General features: G+C 44.6%; 1 protein-coding gene across 4 annotated transcripts; it reads left to right on the top strand.

Annotated features, from left to right (window-relative positions):
* The first annotated feature begins 2447 nt into the window (after nt 1-2447).
* ZC3H10 (zinc finger CCCH-type containing 10) lies at nt 2448-15960 on the top strand. Of its 4 annotated transcripts, none has more exons than XM_053297151.1 (5): nt 2448-2639; nt 3582-3604; nt 6334-9014; nt 10234-10293; nt 13377-15960. In XM_053297151.1, the coding sequence occupies exon 5, from the start codon at nt 13418-13420 to the stop codon at nt 14603-14605; it is 1188 nt and encodes a 395-aa protein (XP_053153126.1). In that variant the 5' UTR covers nt 2448-2639; nt 3582-3604; nt 6334-9014; nt 10234-10293; nt 13377-13417; the 3' UTR covers nt 14606-15960. The 4 variants fall into 4 exon arrangements, with proteins under 4 accessions (XP_053153126.1, XP_053153127.1, XP_053153129.1 ...); XM_053297152.1 differs by having other exon boundaries at nt 6334-9114; XM_053297154.1 differs by lacking the exons at nt 2448-2639; nt 3582-3604; nt 6334-9014 and adding an exon at nt 9132-9319.
* The last annotated feature ends 1398 nt before the right edge of the window (nt 15961-17358 follow it).

The following is a 17358-nucleotide window of genomic DNA, read 5'->3' as shown; positions in this document are numbered from 1 at the left end:
TTTATGCGTTTAATAACTGCAGTGACTGAGAGACAGTACAAGGGGATTAATACCTTTTGACCTTCTAAGTATTGAATTATCCCCAGTTCTGAATATCCAGAACTATCTGGGTTCTTTTTCTTTCTTTTTGCTAGGCAGTATTTTATATGACCTTGGTGGTGATAAGCTATTGGGGGTGGAGGGGGGAGAGAAATGCCTATCGAAGTTCCTTGTTCATTTTTAATGCTCATACAGGCTGAATGAGGCCCTGTTTTAGCTTGTATTGTGTAGAGAAACTGTATATATTTCTTTACTACCACTTTAGAAAGGTGAAATTATGAGATTGCCCTTCTTGGCATTGCCCTACGATATGTTCTCTCTCTCTTAACAGGAAAGCTAGCTCTTTACATTCTGGCATTAATGAAAAATGATCAGTTTGGTCATAATCTGGTTTTGTGGAATATTGCTGCTCTTGAGTTTCTGATCAATGTGGATGGGTGTACAAAGTACAGTGCCTAGATTGTGAGAAGTAGTAGAACATCTCCATTCTGTGCCGGTCAGACCTTGTTTGGGGAATACTGTGTTGAACTTATGGACACTTCATTTTAAGGACATTGATAAACAGGAATGAGTTCAGAGGGCAACAAGGCTGTGAGGGGTCTGGAAATAAAGTCCTATGAAGAACAAGCAAGGGAGCTGAGTATGTTTAGCCTGGAGGACTAAGGGAAGTTATGGTAGCCATCTTCAAATATCTGAAGGACTGTTACACAGATGATGGAGAAGACTTGTTCTCTGCTCCTGAGGGAAGACTAGAGAAAACAGTTCGAGATGATGCCTTTCAGCATCTTCCTATATTGCTGCTACCCAATATAGGTGTTTCCCATAGTCTGGGAAACATACCAGCGGGGAATCGAACCGGCAGCCTCTGGCTTGGTAGTCAAGCCATTTCCCCACTGTGCCATTAGGTGGTTCTCTGGTAGTGGTACTGTACAGCAAATGAGTGCAGTGAGCGCTAGTTACAGTAGGATAAGCATCTCTAAATCTATTCCCCAACAAGCATTGCTTCTAGCTACCTTTTCAGGAACAATGCTGTTGCCACTGAGGAACAAACATATCAAGCCATGTGTATTTGCCCCTTTTCTCCCTGACACAAGAGCCGGCTGATACATGCTAAGACAAGGCGGCATCTTCCCTTCACACCAACAGCTTGTCCTTGTATGTGCTTGAACTTTGATTTAAGTTCCCATATAACTTCTGGAACAGGCAAAGTAAGGAAGTATGCTGTATGTATGCCACTGGTCACTCTGTAGCTCCACCATCACAGGTGACTGGCAGAGAAAGCAGACTATTAAATTGGTGCACAGGTTAGTATTAATAAAAACTCTGTGAACTTTTAAAAAGCAGTATAAATGCTAGTTTCGCCTTCCAATTGAAGATAGCTGTGATAGTGCAATCTCCCTTCACAAAGAAAGTCAAAAGGAGTGGGCCACCAAAGGGTCACTTATTGGGCAGATTTAGGTTTGTGGCCTACCAATTTCTACAGCTCTGCTTCCCAGGTTGTAATGGCGGGGTGGGAGGAGGGTGCTGAATAATATACCATACTGTCCAAGTACTATGTCCAGCTGTGATTGTAGTGCTCCCTTCTTTAAATACGCACAGTATGTCCTCAAGGATAGTATTATGAATATTTAATCATTAGGCATTCAGCACATGGAAAAGTGTTCTGGTGGTTAAAGGACCAGTTACTTTCAATTTTCAGTGGCAGTTGGGAGAAAGCCAGATTCCATTTTGTCCAACCAACAAAAATATTAAAAGTTGTTTTATGTAGATACTAATTTGTTCAACAACCTACACTTGTATAACTGAATCGGGAGATGTTAAGCAAACTACTGTTGTATGTCTAACTCATACACGTGCTTGGGAGTAGACTTTCCTCTGAATAAACTTGCAGGGAAGAGAGCTGCATACATATTTCCTGCGGGTTTGAAGTAGCAGACGCTAGTGCAAGCTATGATACCTGGGTCCGTGTATAAAAGAGAGGGCTGCAATTTAAAACTGCCTGGAATCTACAGTTTCTGTTCGTGAGGCTGAAGCCGTAGCCCTAACCCTAGATGTGCGTTAGATAACTCTTGTTTACGCAGTTATTCGAGCAATGCTCTCTGCACATGGTCAAAGGTAGTCTATAGAAAACGTTCACGCGCTAGACTGGAACTGCCAATGCGTGGTCCAAGCTCTAGTGACTCCTGTCTCAAGACTTGTCTTCCTTCTATCCGAGGGAATTTTAACGCCACCTCGTCTACCGTTCACACAAGGATTAGTAGGATGATACTAGTATTTTAACGTCCAAGATGGCGGCCGCAGTAGTATTCGGACTCCGTCTGAGAAACACGTGACGCGTTTCCTTGCACATTCAAACTACACTTCCCGTCATACCACGCGTGGCGAGGACATATGACGTAACCCTCCCGCTCACAAAGCGACCTATAAATAGCGACCGTCGGGTTTTGTGGGCCTTTCTGTTGTTGCTGCCGTCGCCATCTTCTGCAGAAGTTTCTGGCGGTAACTGGGCAATCGTGTCCATCGGCCGCCATCCGACTACCGCGTTGCTGCCTGTTCTCGGGGACTGAGCCCGGGGGACTCACCCCGACATGAGAGCCAAGGTGAGTCGTGTATTGGGCTGGATAGTCTAGCTATAATCAGCCTATGAATATAGGCTGTGCTTGGGGCCTGCATGGCTTCATTTGGCGTGGAGAGGCCGCGCCTTCCTTTAAGAGGCGAACTGTACTGTATTTATGGGGTGCCAGTGACAGAGAGGCGAGTGCGAAACAAACGAGAAGGGGAGAGTCCGAGCTCCTGTGGCGAGCAAGGCTGTCTTGGATGTGTTGAGAGCGAACAGTATTGAAGCCTCGTCCGTTTTTTAATGCAGTATTTGCCAGTATATGGTGGTTGGGAAGTGGGCGGGGGGCACACAACTTGAGCGTTGAGGGGTTGGAAGACTGGCCAGTGAAACATGAGAGCATTTCGAGTTACGGAGACAGTCCAGTGTGGGGAATGGGCTTGAGACTTGACTAGAGGTCCCTGGTAGATGTCTGGGCAGAGCTGAACACCACAGTGATGTTTGTGGGCTCTGTATAGGTCCCCGGGTGGGAAGAGCTCAGTGTTCTCCCTAATTTTTTTCATCTGTTTGGAATGAGTTTTGTTATGGGTGGTAGTTTCAAGGCAGTGTGTGTAAGCATGCATTCAGAATAGGGCCTTCCTGATTCAGCCTGAGTGGGATCTAAAGTTAACTGAGCGGACATCAAAAAATTTGTGAGTGCAGGTATGTGCGCATGCCTTAGAGGCAACACTGGAAGAGCTCTCTGTTTTATATCATCTTGATCTGCTGTACAGCATAAAGAGCATGGGTTGTTACATGTATATTTTTGAAACCTTTAAATATACCGGATATCTCCTGTAGCTATTTATATGCACCTTGCATTGAACTCTGAGCTTCTGTATTTTGCTGCTAACACCATGTGCTAGGATGTGACTTCTGCAACTGTTTTGTGATTTAGTGTGTTCAAAAATGCTGACATGACTTTTTAAAACTTTGTTTCTTCTAGTGGCGCAAGAAGCGTATGCGCAGGTACGTGACTGTCTCTTCATTTTTCTCTGCTGCTAATCTGATTGTTCTCCAAAATGGATTTGAGTGTCTTGATCAGGCTTCTTCTTAAAGACGTTACTTGGTGACTGTTGGGCAAACCTGGCTATCAAAAAACTAAATGGTTGGCTATTGACACTTTAAAATTGGATTTCTGAGTTAAAAGGTATGCTAAGGGGCCTTGCACTAGTGCAGGCTGCTAGATTTGCAACTTGCACTGGTGTAGCCAAAACTCTTCAGTAGTTCAAGGGACCTGGGCTGCATAGCTGCACTGATGCAATGGTATAGGTTGAGTTAATCTATACTTTGTCTTCCATAGATCCCAGGTGGGTGTCTACAGGCAGTGTATGGGATCAGTGGTCAACTCCTTAAGGCAGCACTTGTGAAATTTTGACTTGAGAGATAACCCAGGGCAGAAGAGTAGATGCACATTCATCTCCACACTGGCACAATTCTAAAACATATTATACACGAGACAGTCTCCAGACAGGTCCCTCCTTAGTCCTGCACCCCATAAATTCTCCCACTGGGCCTAAAAAATAAAACAGAACCAATGGACAGAGTGAAGGATAGGATTATTTGGGCAGGCTAAGGAGCTTACATAGGTCCAAGAGTGAATACCATAATAGCCATCTTAGCCAAAGTAGAACCACCGACTGAACTTTCCTCCTTGATTCTAGTACTCTTAAAATTCTGGGCACATTTTGTTCCTCATTGCTTCCCTGGGGGCCATAAACTGGAAAAAAAACCCACCATAGAATTAATGTTCTACAAAAATGACACTTAAAATGCACTTAATGTGGTGGTTGTAATAATGTTCTTATTTCAGTACTTATGTAAATAATTTATAGTCAACTATAAAAGAAGCTGCTTCTTTTCCCTGTCCCTCATATTTTTGGGAATAGATAATTTTACAAAGGATTAAATAATGCTGTACTCTCCTTGCCTACTTTGTGTCCCGTCCCTATCTGGTGAAGAAATGTGGTTCTTATTGAACTAAAATATGAAGGGTTTTTAAAGTGGTCGTGTGCACTCTCTCGCTCTCTCTGACATTGTATCAATCAAGAACAACCTAAATAGTCATTCTCAGCTCTAACGTCATCTATGCTTGCTTGTAGGAATCCCAGGGGAAATGGTAATAAGGCTGGTCCATGGACATTAATTTTTTCAGGCACAAATGTCCTGCTGCAAGTCATGGGTGAATTGTCAGTGTTGTACCAAGTTAAAAATAAAATCGTTTATTACTATCACAATTGAGAGCTAGATGATTGAAGGTTTCAGACAGTTTACATGAATTATTATTATTACTACATTTATATCCCGCTCTTCCTCCAAGGAGCCCAGAGCGGTGTACTACATACTTAAGTTTCTCTTTCATAACAACGCTGTGAAGTAGGCTAGGCTGAGAGAGAAGTGATTGGTCCAGAGTCACCCAGCAAGTATCATGGCTGAATGGGGATTTGAACTCAGGTCTCCCCGGTCCTAGTCCAGCACTCTAACCACTACACCATGCTGGCTCTCAAGAATGAAACTTTAATCTGGAGCATTGAAAGAGACAAGGCTTTGCATCAAAACCAATTACCTGAGATTAACAAATGTCTCATGGTGTAAGTTTTTGTGAACTGCAGTCCATCAGTTGTATAAAATGTTACTATAAATATGGGGTGTGTGTATATACATGTGCATGCACACACAAAGAAAAACAATAAACAGTGAAGTCAAATGGCCAGGGAATTCAAGAGGTCTAGTATGACAATTGGAAGTATATAAAATTACACCTCATGACAACTCAAAACAGTAATTGGTAATAATGAATCCTGCTTTTATCCTCTGTGATGGGCATGGATACGAATGGGGCGGCGGGAAGAAAGGCAACCTTGCTGGGGCGAGTAGATGCAATCATCTGTTCAATTACCCTTATGTTCTACTTGGAGAATAATTAATTCGGAAGTGTCCTTATTAATGGTGATAGGGTTATTACTCTTGTTTATACTTCGCACAAATGTAGCTCTTGCATGTTGATATGTATACTAGAAACTGACAAGACATTTTGGGTTTCCTTACACAGGAATTGGGGATGTAAAATAACTAAATATATAAGATCAGATTTGCCAATAAGACAGTATATCAAATAATTAAACATTTAAGCAAGTTGGTTGTCTCTCAGCCTGCCCTTTTCTTGGGAGCTAGGTTGTCCATGCTGCTCTTCCCTCTGATTCCTCCTCTCTGTGAGTTGAGTAAACCACCATACCTACGGTTTCCATGGCAGGGTATTAAAAGCACACCTATTTCTTCTGCCTTTTCTGTGGCAGTCAGGCAGTTTTCTGCCTGATTCCCTCTTCCACTACTTTTTAAACAGGTACTTCTAATAATTTGAATAGGTAATTTATTAAACAATGTTTACATCCTTAAATGAAATTAAGTACTTCTAGTGGCAACTGCAGAGCTGCTGGTTGCCTGGCTAGTGCACTAATTTGAAGTTTTCAACTCCTGAAGCAGCCTGACTTTCCAGTTGCCAGCTGCAATAGACTTGGGGAGGCTGGAAGAGGGACATAAGGAGCTGTATCTTCCCTTACACAAGTGTGGTGGGCAGGGGGGACAGGGACTTGATTTCCACCCTCTGCTTTTTCCTGAAAAGCAAAAAATTGCTCTGACTGCCATGTGAGACAGTATTACATTAATATTGACAATTAAAAGAATATTCTCTCTTTTAGGCTGAAGCGCAAAAGGAGAAAGATGAGGCAGAGGTCCAAGTAGACATCTCCCACAGAGCTACTGAAGCTGCAGATTGGAACATGGAAAAGTGGAGCTTGGGAAGCTGCCTTTCAGATGCCTTTTATTTGTGCTGCTGTTAGAAAATACCTTGCCTAACTTCAGGAGTTTCCATCTTAAAGCCTAAGAGCTGTGAGCCTTAGGGTGGTGCACCTGAGCTTTACAATCTGGACTGATCCTGTTCTTTGTGGCTTGATGTAGCGACTGTATAAAATAAAACCCATTTTGGGAATTCATCACATCTATTTCCCCCCCCACCAAATGTTGAATCTTCAGTAAAAGTAAAAGATTTTGACATAGCAGTGGCCCAAATAATTTCTGAATGGCTTCTAAAATTTCTTGAAAAAATGTTCTCCAGTGTTTCCTTACCCCATGGTGTTTCTTTGCACTTGCTCACAAAGCTACCACATTGCATTCTAATCACTAGAAAGGTGTCTGGGGGAATAGTTATGTTGAAAGCAGCATTGCTTCTTTGCAAAAGCCTCTTAAGATGCAAGCATTTTGCTTTTAGCCTGAACACCACCACTGGGGAAGTAATTTTAGTTTTGCAAAAGCCGAAGTCAACTGGTGAGAGGCTAATGTGGCTTTCAACTCTGCTGATGTTTCAACCACTTCCAACCCCATAAATGGTATTGGCAGGGATATACCATCTTTTTCAGATGAGGACAGATTTCAGCCAGTCTGCTTGGGAGGTGCACTATGGGAGTGTGCACAGATTCCCCAAGCTAAATCAGTTGCCCATTCTGGTCTTGTATCTATATCTATCTATCTATCTATCTATGGCTGTCACTTTGAGAATATGCTGTGTGAGCTTGCTAGCTGCACTGTCCTGATAGAAACCACTATATGGCCTCTGGAGTGGCATTTAATTTACATCTATCTCTGGCTTGGTTTTTCACAATATCTAACAATGAAATCAACTCTTCTAGTCTTGCAAAAGTTTTCATAACTGCTTTGCCGCAGCAAAAGTAATGTGGGCTTCATTTGTTCCTTAAAGGGCTAGGACACAAGAGCTGCATAAAATACAACAGAAATAGGAGCAATTCAAATGTTTGCCTGCCAACCATTACAGCTATGAAGTGAATAATGCAATCAATGTATAGGTTTTTAAGTGGTTCTTCATGCTGGTAGAGATGCACATGTGAGAAAAGCTTGAGGAAATGTGAAAGAGCTTTACAGTGTAGGAACTTTGAATTGCAGTCCTTTAATCTGCAATGTGTGCCAAATATAACAGTTCCGGATTAGCCATATCCAGGAGGTATTGTATACATGTATTTTTGCACAAGTACAGAATAATTTAATACTGGTTACGTATCTAATGGCTGTACAACTCCCACCAGTTTTTATCTAATAAAGGAAACTTTCATAGGTTACCCTCCAGTAGATCATGCTGAGGTGAGTGTTAAGCTCTAAATTGGTTGGGGCTGTCAACTTGCTGTATTGGTGTACTTCTGCTGTGTTGTGTGTATGTTGCTATAGTGTACCCATAATGTCAGTGAGATGGGTAATTGCAGCAAAATCTTGCCACAATAGCTGTATTCAGACTTCAGACATTACTTCGTATAGTTGTCTGTACTCGGGTAGATGCTTGTGTGAATGTCTGCCCAAGCATTCATTTTAACTGGAAGCTGTGTGAAAGCTCCCTCAAATCCAAGGTAGAGATAGGCAGTGTTACTGTATGTGTGGTGCTAAACATAATAAGAGTTAATAACAACTCAAGATACCCCCAGCCCCCTTATGTTTAGCTTCAAAACGGGTAGGAAAGATATACTCTATTGCTGGCCTGGAATTGTCAGCCATAACTTTTACGACTGTTCATCTTGTGCGACCTTGTCCACATCTTAGTCAGTGCTTCATTGTCTAAACAGATGAAGAACCTCAGGTCAGGGGAAGAAAGAGCACGGGTTTCTTTGCTGTTCCCGCTCCCATGATTGTCACTGCTCTATAGGATACTAAAAAAGTTATACCGACGACTACTGTACCCGGGATTTCCAGTTCGCGTTGATTCTAGCCGGTGACCACAGGGGGAGCCCTGTTCATACGTTTTGTCCAGCATTCGCCGAGTGCCTGCAGCAGGCCTGCTCAACTTAGGCCCCCAGCTGTTTATAGACTACAACTCCCATAATCCCCAGCCACAGTGGCCAATGACCAGGGATTATGGGAGTTGTAGGCCAACATCTGCAGGAGGGCTGAAGTTGAGCAGCCCTGGTCTACACCTACAGTGACTCACAGTACCTCCTGGCCGCTCAGCTGCTGCTAGAAGATTTCAGCATGGAAGCAGCAGCAGGTGTCCTCCGCCCCGCCCTTCGTCGAAAGTGGGTCCAATGACGTCATCACGTTGAGGCTAGGAAGCCCCGCAACGTAGAGTAGGGCTGCAGGTCGGCCCGCCCGCCCGCCCTTTCGCTTCCGCCGGCGGCGGCCTCCCTCCTTTTTAAGGACTGACATGGCGGAAAGAGGGAGGAGGGGAAAATGGGGTCACGTTGCCACAGCAACCCCAGCGGCCTGTGCCCGCTGCCTACAGAGGAAGAAGCAGAGCGTACTTCCGGTGGCGGCAAGAGGGAGGGGGTTGCACCGGAAGGGGCTGCGCTTTGTTTGGACCTCAGGACAGGAGGTCGGAGCGAGGGTGAGTGAGAGGAGGAGGAGGAGTGGTGGGGGCTTGATAATCCGGCCTTGGCTCCCCCCGGCACCGCCTCGGGGGCTCGAGTGTCCCCTCACCTCCTCAGGTAGGGGAGGTCCCCTTTTCAGCAAGGGACCACCTAGGAGACCCCCACACCTCAGCCCCCACCAAGCCTCCTCTTGGGCCTTCCTCTGAAGGACTCGCCCCCCCTCTTTCCGCTGGGGTCCCTTCCGCCCCCTCCCCCACCAGCGGCCCTCCTGGGGTTAAGCTGCGTCCTGCCTCGGACCTTACCCTCTCAAGAAGTTTCTCAGGTGGGGAAGTAAAGTCTTGACTTGAGAGGGCAGAGTCTGAATGGGATTTGGGTGGTTCTTTGGAGGACTGGCAGAGCAGCGGATGAATTGCAAGGTAGGCAGAGGGGTGCTCCCCGGGACCTATCATCAGCAGTGAGCCACGTTGTCACTGCTCTGATTGGGATGCATCCCCATCACTGAGACCAAAGAGGTTTGTTCTTGGTTTGATTTTGTAAAAGTATACATTGTCACTCTTATGAAAAGAGATTTAAAAAAATATAATACTACTACCATGGAAGCACTCCAGAACAGCATCATAAGATGCAAGTTTAGTTTGGCAAGTTGTCTCATATGAATGTGCAGGTCCAAACTGTAGTTGTAGTTATTTTAAGGCTTGGTGGTATAAGCCATTGAAAAAATTCCTGCAGAGCTTTTGGCTCTGGTGTTGTAAAGATGTGTCCCCACCATCACAGACTTTGTTAGAAAGCATACTAGGCAGGACAGATTATACACACCCACACACACACCACTTAAAGCTACTGGTATTTTTAGGGGGGTGGGGTTGTGAAGAAGACTGGCAGTTTTCAAACTGTATACTTAAGAGCTTTGCAGTTTTTCAGAATGTCATTGGGGATCATCAGTGAGTGATGTGCAATGGGATCCGTAATGGTGTGCACATTTCCTTTAAAGGCTGTTTGTCTCCTCCATCATGCAGCCACAGAGGTCGTATTGTACCAGGGTTGCTTTGGCAGATTCATGGGAATTAATCACTGGCATGGACAGGATTCCCCATGGATAGAAAATTTGGGAAACCCAAGAACAGATCACTGAAATCCAGCATCTTCTTGAAACTAAGATACCAAAACAGTCTTGATCTCTTCCAAGATAAATGTGTAAATGATTTCATGCATTGTTTTTCTGCTTTCTTTCTGTAGGTCTTGGGAGAATTTGAATCCTTGCTGTAACCCACTCTGGCATGACTTTGCATCACAAAGGTAAGCTTGAGTTTGAGGACTGGTGCTGGATCTGCTTGTAGTATGATGTTAAAAATACTTGGGTCTTTTGAAGAATTTGTGTGTGATCATTTGAGAATGGTATGTAAACCCCTTCTATATTCTACCAAAGAAAACCACAGAGCTCTGTGGGCGCCAGGAGTCGAAATCGACTTGATGGCACACTTTACTTTTTATGGCTGTAAACTGACTTCTAGATTCTAAGAAAAGGCATGGTCGGATGGGAGATTCCCCCACAAACTCCTAGTTTGACATTTCAGTGCAAAACAAGTTGTGTGTGAAGAAATACCCAAAAATATACTGCTGTGTGAGATCCTTTGTCCCCTTTCCTTGTTTGGGTTGGCCACTTGAACTGATCCCCACATCTTTCTCTAGACTCCTGTCATGGCTCAGTGTATGCTGATCTTTAAAGATCAGGCATGCTGAATTTGCAGATTGGTCACTATCCCACATCTGAGTCCAAGTCTCAGTTTTCAGCCATGCTTTCCCTGAGACAGAAAGGGGAGAGTTTAATGGGTACGAGTTTTGTGGAGTTCTTGAAGTGTCTTGCTGCCATTCGGCAGTGGAGCTTTGTTTTCAGTTACAATTATTTCAAAAACATTTCTAGAACTGTCAACACTATATCTCTTTCTATATGAAAAGTGGTTGGTTTCAATATACAAACTACCAAAATCATTCCCACTTTGTTTGATCTTCAGTACTTCCATGCAAAATAGTACCTATCCGTAAATTGAAGCATAATGTATGAACAGTACATCTGTTTAGTTCTCAACGCGGTGAAATGTATGCATCTGAACATTAAACTTTTCATGCAGGCTCACATGACCAAGTGTGCCATACAAAAAATTACCTCCTCATTGAGAATTGGTTGTCGAGGAGGAAGGGAAAGGGTCTAGTCCAGGCTTCCCCTTGGCATAGTAAATTCATGTATGGAGGAATTTTTATTTTATTTTAATATGAAGGCACATTCAATCATGCCCCCAGCCTCAGCCTGAAGCAGGTCTGGGTTTTTATGTTGATTTACCATTGACAGTGAACCTAGTGATTAGCAGTCAGGCTGAGGAAGGATGATGTTCAGTCTGTAATTGTAAATGGTTGAATAATTGAAATTGGTGCACACAATTTTGATATTGGGAATGTTAAATGTTGACTTTTAACTATTGAAACAAAAATTGAGACTGCTCCACTGACTTGAGCCTTGTCTAAATGCATTTAATGTCTCTAAATGCATTTGAGAGATAGGCGGTGGTGCCTATCTTGATAAAACTTAACAGTAGCATCTAATGCTGCATTCATATAACTGTAACCACTTACTCTTCATTCCATTCTTGCTAATCTCACTTTCATTCATAAGAACACACACACAGTGTGGGGAAAATCCATGTTCCTTGCAACCCTGATTGGGAGCTCAGCAGAGTGTTTCAAGTAGGGGGGTGTGTGGACCGATGTTCATGGTCTGGTCCAAATTCGGACCGGTCCGTGGGTCCACAGACTGGTTCAGCAGTTCAGCTTGAACCCGTTTGGGGGTTCAAGGGCCGATGAGGGTGGCACTGGGGGGAGGGGGTGGCAAGAGGCACCTTTAAAAGTAAATTAGCAGGTCTTTAGTGCAGTACCGCTGCTCCAGGCAGCTCCCAGGTGTGGTGGCACTACCCCCAGTAGCCTGTGTGGCGGCGGCGCATCTTTGAGCTCCTGGGGTGGAGGCACTGTGGTAAGGACCTGCTAGTTTACTTTTAAAGGTGCCTCTTGCCACCTCCCCCACCCCCGGCACAGCTCTCACTGGCCCTCGAACTGCCGATTTATTGTATTTGTACATCACCCCAAACTTCAGTCTCTGGGCAGTTTACAGCAATATAAAACAAAGTGAAACATTACAGTAATTTAAAACCACAAGTCTAGTTTAAAAGCTTGGATGGGTCTATTTTAGGTTATCTTGAATATGCATGCAACTAAACTGTCTTGGAAGTCAATGCAACTGTATGCAGACTGCCCCAGATAGAATTTGGCTTATTTCAAAATTCCCTGTTTAGGGCGGGCTCTATCTTGGGGTAGTGTCTGTGTCAAATTGTCCAACAAGGTAAGCACTCAAAATAGAAAATAGTTGCTGATATAACTTGTGTCCAGTTGTTGGAACCAATTCCCTTTGTGATCTTGAACAAGACCTCAGAACCCTAGTTCCCCTTCTTTGCGACAGGGGTCCAGAAAATATTAAGAAACTGGTTGGAAAAAGAGAACATGTTGAAAGCTTTAAGACACTGAAGTCTCATGTGGGAGTTAATGGCATAATTAACAAGTATGTTCATCTAGACAGGTCTTTGATTCATCCACAGTAATTTAGATTTACTTGATTAAACTTAGCAGTACTATACTGAGACTCATTGTTTTTGCAGTCTTGTTTATAGCTACTGAGGCCCTAGCCATGAAACCATTCATTCATAATTGTTTGGTTTTAGGACTGCAAATACCATTCAGGAAAACATGGACTAGGTATAGGCAGATTCCTGTAACACATTTTCCATAATGGATTTCTGCAATAAGAAAGGCAAAAATGGAAGAAAAGGCACTGTTCAAAGTGGTGACTCCCTTAGATTTAGCAGGTGGGGAGAGAAACTGTCCCTATACACTCCCAGCACAGAATTCTTCTTGTTGCTGGATTCTGGTGTTTCTTCTTAGATTGTGAGTTCTTTAAGGACCGGAAACTACCACCACCATCATCTGTGTAAACTGCTTTGTTGAAAAGCAGTGTATAAATCACTATGAAGAAAAGGACAGAAAATACAAGTGCCTTTGCATCAGCCAGTTGTATACATATGTCTTGACTACAGTCCCATCTCATAAAGTAGACTTGGGAAGAGTAGGGAGGAAACATGGAAATAGCTGTATTGGAGCTATTCCATCCAAGGAAATACTGTAAGATTCTGGCCAACCACTTCTCTGAGGAAGCTGAGAGGACTCCTATAGTAAAGATTATAAAATAGTTGGCTGTGGTGGTAGAAAATATCTTAGCTAGATGTACTAAGTGAACTTTCCTCCTCCCTTTTACATTCCTTATTTGGTGTCTCACACAGTTACCTGATTTTGGCCACAGCCCACACAGGGCCAGGAAAAAATGCCTGACCGTGACAACACCTATAATGGCAGCGGCAGTGATGAGGCAAGTGCCAACTCGGATGACATCTGCCGGGATTTTCTGCGCAATGTCTGCAAACGGGGCAAGCGCTGCCGTTTCCGTCACCCCGACATCAACGAGGTGACCAACCTGGGTGTCAGCAAGAACGAGTTCATCTTCTGCCACGACTTCCAGAACAAGGAGTGTGTCCGCATCAACTGCCGCTTCATCCATGGCACCAAGGAGGATGAGGACTGCTACAAGAAGACTGGGGAGCTCCCCCCACGTCTCCGCCAAAAAGTGGCGGCTGGACTGGGCCTTTCTCCAGCTGATCTCCCCAACAGCAAGGAGGAGGTACCCATTTGCAGGGATTTTCTCAAGGGGGATTGCCAGCGGGGGGCCAAATGTAAATTCCAACATCTGCAGCGGGATTATGAGTATGATGCCCGAGGACTGGCGACGCGGGAGCAGGGCATCACTACACCTGTGCGGCGATACGACCCTTATGATCCCATGTATGACTCTGACCGATGCTATGATGACCATGACCCCGTGCTCAAGCGGCGGCGGGTAGATGGCCTCCACTTTGAGACTTACGAGTACAACTTCACCAGTCCTCGCACAGTGGAATACCGGCTCCTTGAGGAGGAAAACCTTATGCTCCGCAAACGTGTAGAGGACCTCAAGAAACAGGTCAACAACCTCCTAGCCACCAATGAGGTCCTCCTGGAGCAGAACGCCCAGTTCCGCAACCAGGCCAAGGTGATGTCTCTGAGCTCCACGGCCACAGCCACTGAGCAGACTCTGGCACCCACTGTGGGCACAGTCACCAACTACAACCACAGCATTGCCCAGACTCACACCACCCTGAGCAGCCAAGCTCTGCAGCCACGGCCTGTCTCCCAGCAGGATTTGGTGGCTCCAGCTGGAGCACAGGCAGCACCCCCCAGCAATGCAGCGCCTCCTATGAACCCGGAAATCACCCCATTATCAGCAGCTCTGGCTCAGACCATTGCCCAGGGGATGGCCCCACCGGTCTCCATGGCACCTGTGGCTGTGTCTGTCGCACCTGTGGCTGTGTCGATGGCTCAGCCCCTGGGGGCCATCACCATGAGCCATGCTACAACCCCCATGGTGACATACCCCATAGCCTCCCAGAGTATGAGGATAACAGCCATGCCTCACTAGCCTGCTTTCAAGGGAAGTCTCCTCATCCAATCTGTGCTGCCCCTAGGTCAAGGGATAACACTGTTAGGATCTGTTCATATCCTAGTCACAGTGATTGACACAAGGAAAAGAGATCTGAAAGCCAATAGCATTTTCATCTCTTCACAGGGGGAAGGACTGTAGCTCAGGTTGACACTTGCCTCAAGCAGGCACACATGGCTTTCCCTCCCCACATGGCAACAGGGCTCAGGGATAACAGGATTAACAAAGCAATTTAGAGAGCAGAGTGATCGCATAACTTTTGTATGTACCTTGTTTCTGTTTCGTAGCTTGTCCATCCTCATGTAGTCATCCACTAGACCCCTTCCTGAGTTGCGTAGCTGGGATTCTTCCCCCTCCTATGGAAATGTGTGTGGACATATACACAGAGAGAGAGGGAGGAGGGGAGTCCATCCTGTCCTGGGCCAGAGAGAAAGTCCAGTTAGGCTCTCCAGTGCTTGCCCATGGAATGGATAGAGACTTGACTCTGCTCAGGGAAAGAAAGGGCAGAAGCTCAAAGCAATACTAGCTTCACATAGAGCAGAGCCTGATTTGGCTTGCCTTGTGTATCTTTGGGCCCGTTTTCTGGCCATAGTAAGATGAGGGTCCACATTCCTGGGTATAACTTATTTCAGTTCTTTTGCTTTAATAAACAGAAAAACCAAAACGGGCCTCAGAAAGCAACACTGAGCATTCCTTGTGGCTTGGTTAGGAATGAAAAGTTGATATTGTAACCCTGGAAAGCAGTTTGAACATGTACCCTCACTAAAGCCCAGTACTTTGGAAGGCGGTTGTTCAGAGATGACATCTTTTGGATGGATTTCTGGTTTTCTTAAGAGCGGGATGCAGTGACAGGATCTATTGTGGTCTGCTAAGACTGAGCAGCCTAACTTCCCACTGACACAAGCAGTGGCACTTGGTGTCTTGCGAGCCCAGAACAGCTTGGCAGCTTTTCCCCAGTTTTTTGTTCCTTCCACTGAGGTTTTTACTGCTTTATGCCTATTTCATATCTGGATTGCTCTCGCATCTAAGAACATTGTTGTCTTGGTTGTCGTAGGGACTTGCCATCACTTTGCACTCTGTTACAAGATACACTTAAAAGAGAGACAGACAGACACATACACACTCTTCCCTCAGTGGCTTGTGTTTGTAGCTGATGGGAACTCAAAGCTCCTCCTTGGATCTAAAGTCGCTTTTGCATCTTTCATGTTCCATTTGGATTGGTTTTTATTAGAATGTTTTAAAGAAAGAGAGGAAAGTGTTTCATGACCCAGCTGTTTCGACAGTTAACAGTGTAAATGTTTCAGCTATTAAAACAAATGTACAGCCCTCGCTAATATATGATCCAGTGCTTACATGATTTTTCAAAGTCTTTTATGTATATATTTTATCTTAAAGGCTCTTCTCACCACCATCATTATCCTGCTCTGCAGAACTTGTTAAAACTCATTGTATACCATTTGAAAGCTTCATATCCTTTTGTGGAGCAGAACATCGCAGGTTTCCGAATCAGTAACAGCACTGCAGGAAATAGTGAGGCAGTAAAGGAAAGGAAATCTGCTGAAAATGTCTGCTAGTTTAAAGGTTTTTTACTATTGGGCAAAATCTGTGGGGCCTTCTGGGACAACCATACCAACTGAGGCTGGCCAGAGGTGAATGTCTTGATGATTACCAGCCTGCTATTCTGAAAGACTACCCTTTCTGTTTCTGCTGATGGTAGCTGAGTATAGGAGATTCTAGGTGGAAACGATCCTAAAAGTGTATTGACAAAGGTATTTAAGGTGTGCCTTTCATGATGAGCATGACCCTAGACTTCAGTCTACTAGTAGCTTGGATGTAGTAGCTGAAAATGAAGTCTTCTAAGGCTGGATTTACTTGTGTCTTTCTGCTGTCACCCTGGGACACGGAGGGAAACCTAGAATCCTCTGTGCCTGGTCACTAGAACTGTAAAGACTTTGGTTAAAAAACACAAACCAACCAGTGCATAGATCTGATTATGATTGGGAACCCCCCCCACACACACACACCATATTTTTATACTGCCTGATATATACATCTCTATATATGGGTTCTAGGGATTCACTGTGTCCATCTTGCTATATATGTCAGTGTAATATGATCTAAATAGGCCTCCCATAATCTTGAACATCTGAGAATTTTACATATCTTTCTTGTCAGGAATAAGGGAGGTTCAGCTCTTGATCTACTGCAAGACTTCTTGGAGGACAAACAGGAGAGAAGTACAAACACTGTGTATGCACTCCTTTCCTAAAATTGATAGCCACTTATGTATATAAAATACTCCATGAATCAGCTATGAAGAATGAATGCATCCTTAGCACCCATTCCACTTTAAAACACATAAGAATGTAAGAAAGCCTTGCTGGATTAGAGGCCCATCCAGTCCAGCATCCTGTTTCACACAGTGGCCCACCAGATACCTTTGAGAAGCCCACAAGGCAATTGCTGAGGGTATGCCCTCGCTCTTGCTTGTTGCTCCCCTGCAACTGGTATTTGGAGGCATCCTGCCTCTGAGGCTGGAGGTGGCTTATAGCCCCCAGACTAGTAGCCATTGATAGACCTGTCCTCCATGAATTTGTCTAAAGCCCTTTTAAAGCTATCCAAGCTAGTGGCCATCACCACTTCCCATGGCAGAGAATTCCATAGATTAATTACGTGCTATGTGAAAAAGTACTTCCTTTGGTTGGTCCCAAAATTCCCAATCTTTTGTTTCA

The sequence above is a fragment of the Hemicordylus capensis genome, chromosome 2 (assembly GCF_027244095.1).
Source record: "Hemicordylus capensis ecotype Gifberg chromosome 2, rHemCap1.1.pri, whole genome shotgun sequence".
NCBI lineage: Eukaryota > Metazoa > Chordata > Lepidosauria > Squamata > Cordylidae > Hemicordylus > Hemicordylus capensis.
The sequence above is the reverse complement of the archived record's forward strand: the minus strand, read 5'-3'. Positions and strand labels throughout refer to the sequence as shown.

What these genes read in the sequence shown, in the direction of transcription:
- ZC3H10 (XM_053297151.1), top strand. Translation starts at nt 13,418, where the DNA reads ATGCCTGACCGTGACAACACCTATAATGGCAGCGGCAGTGATGAGGCA.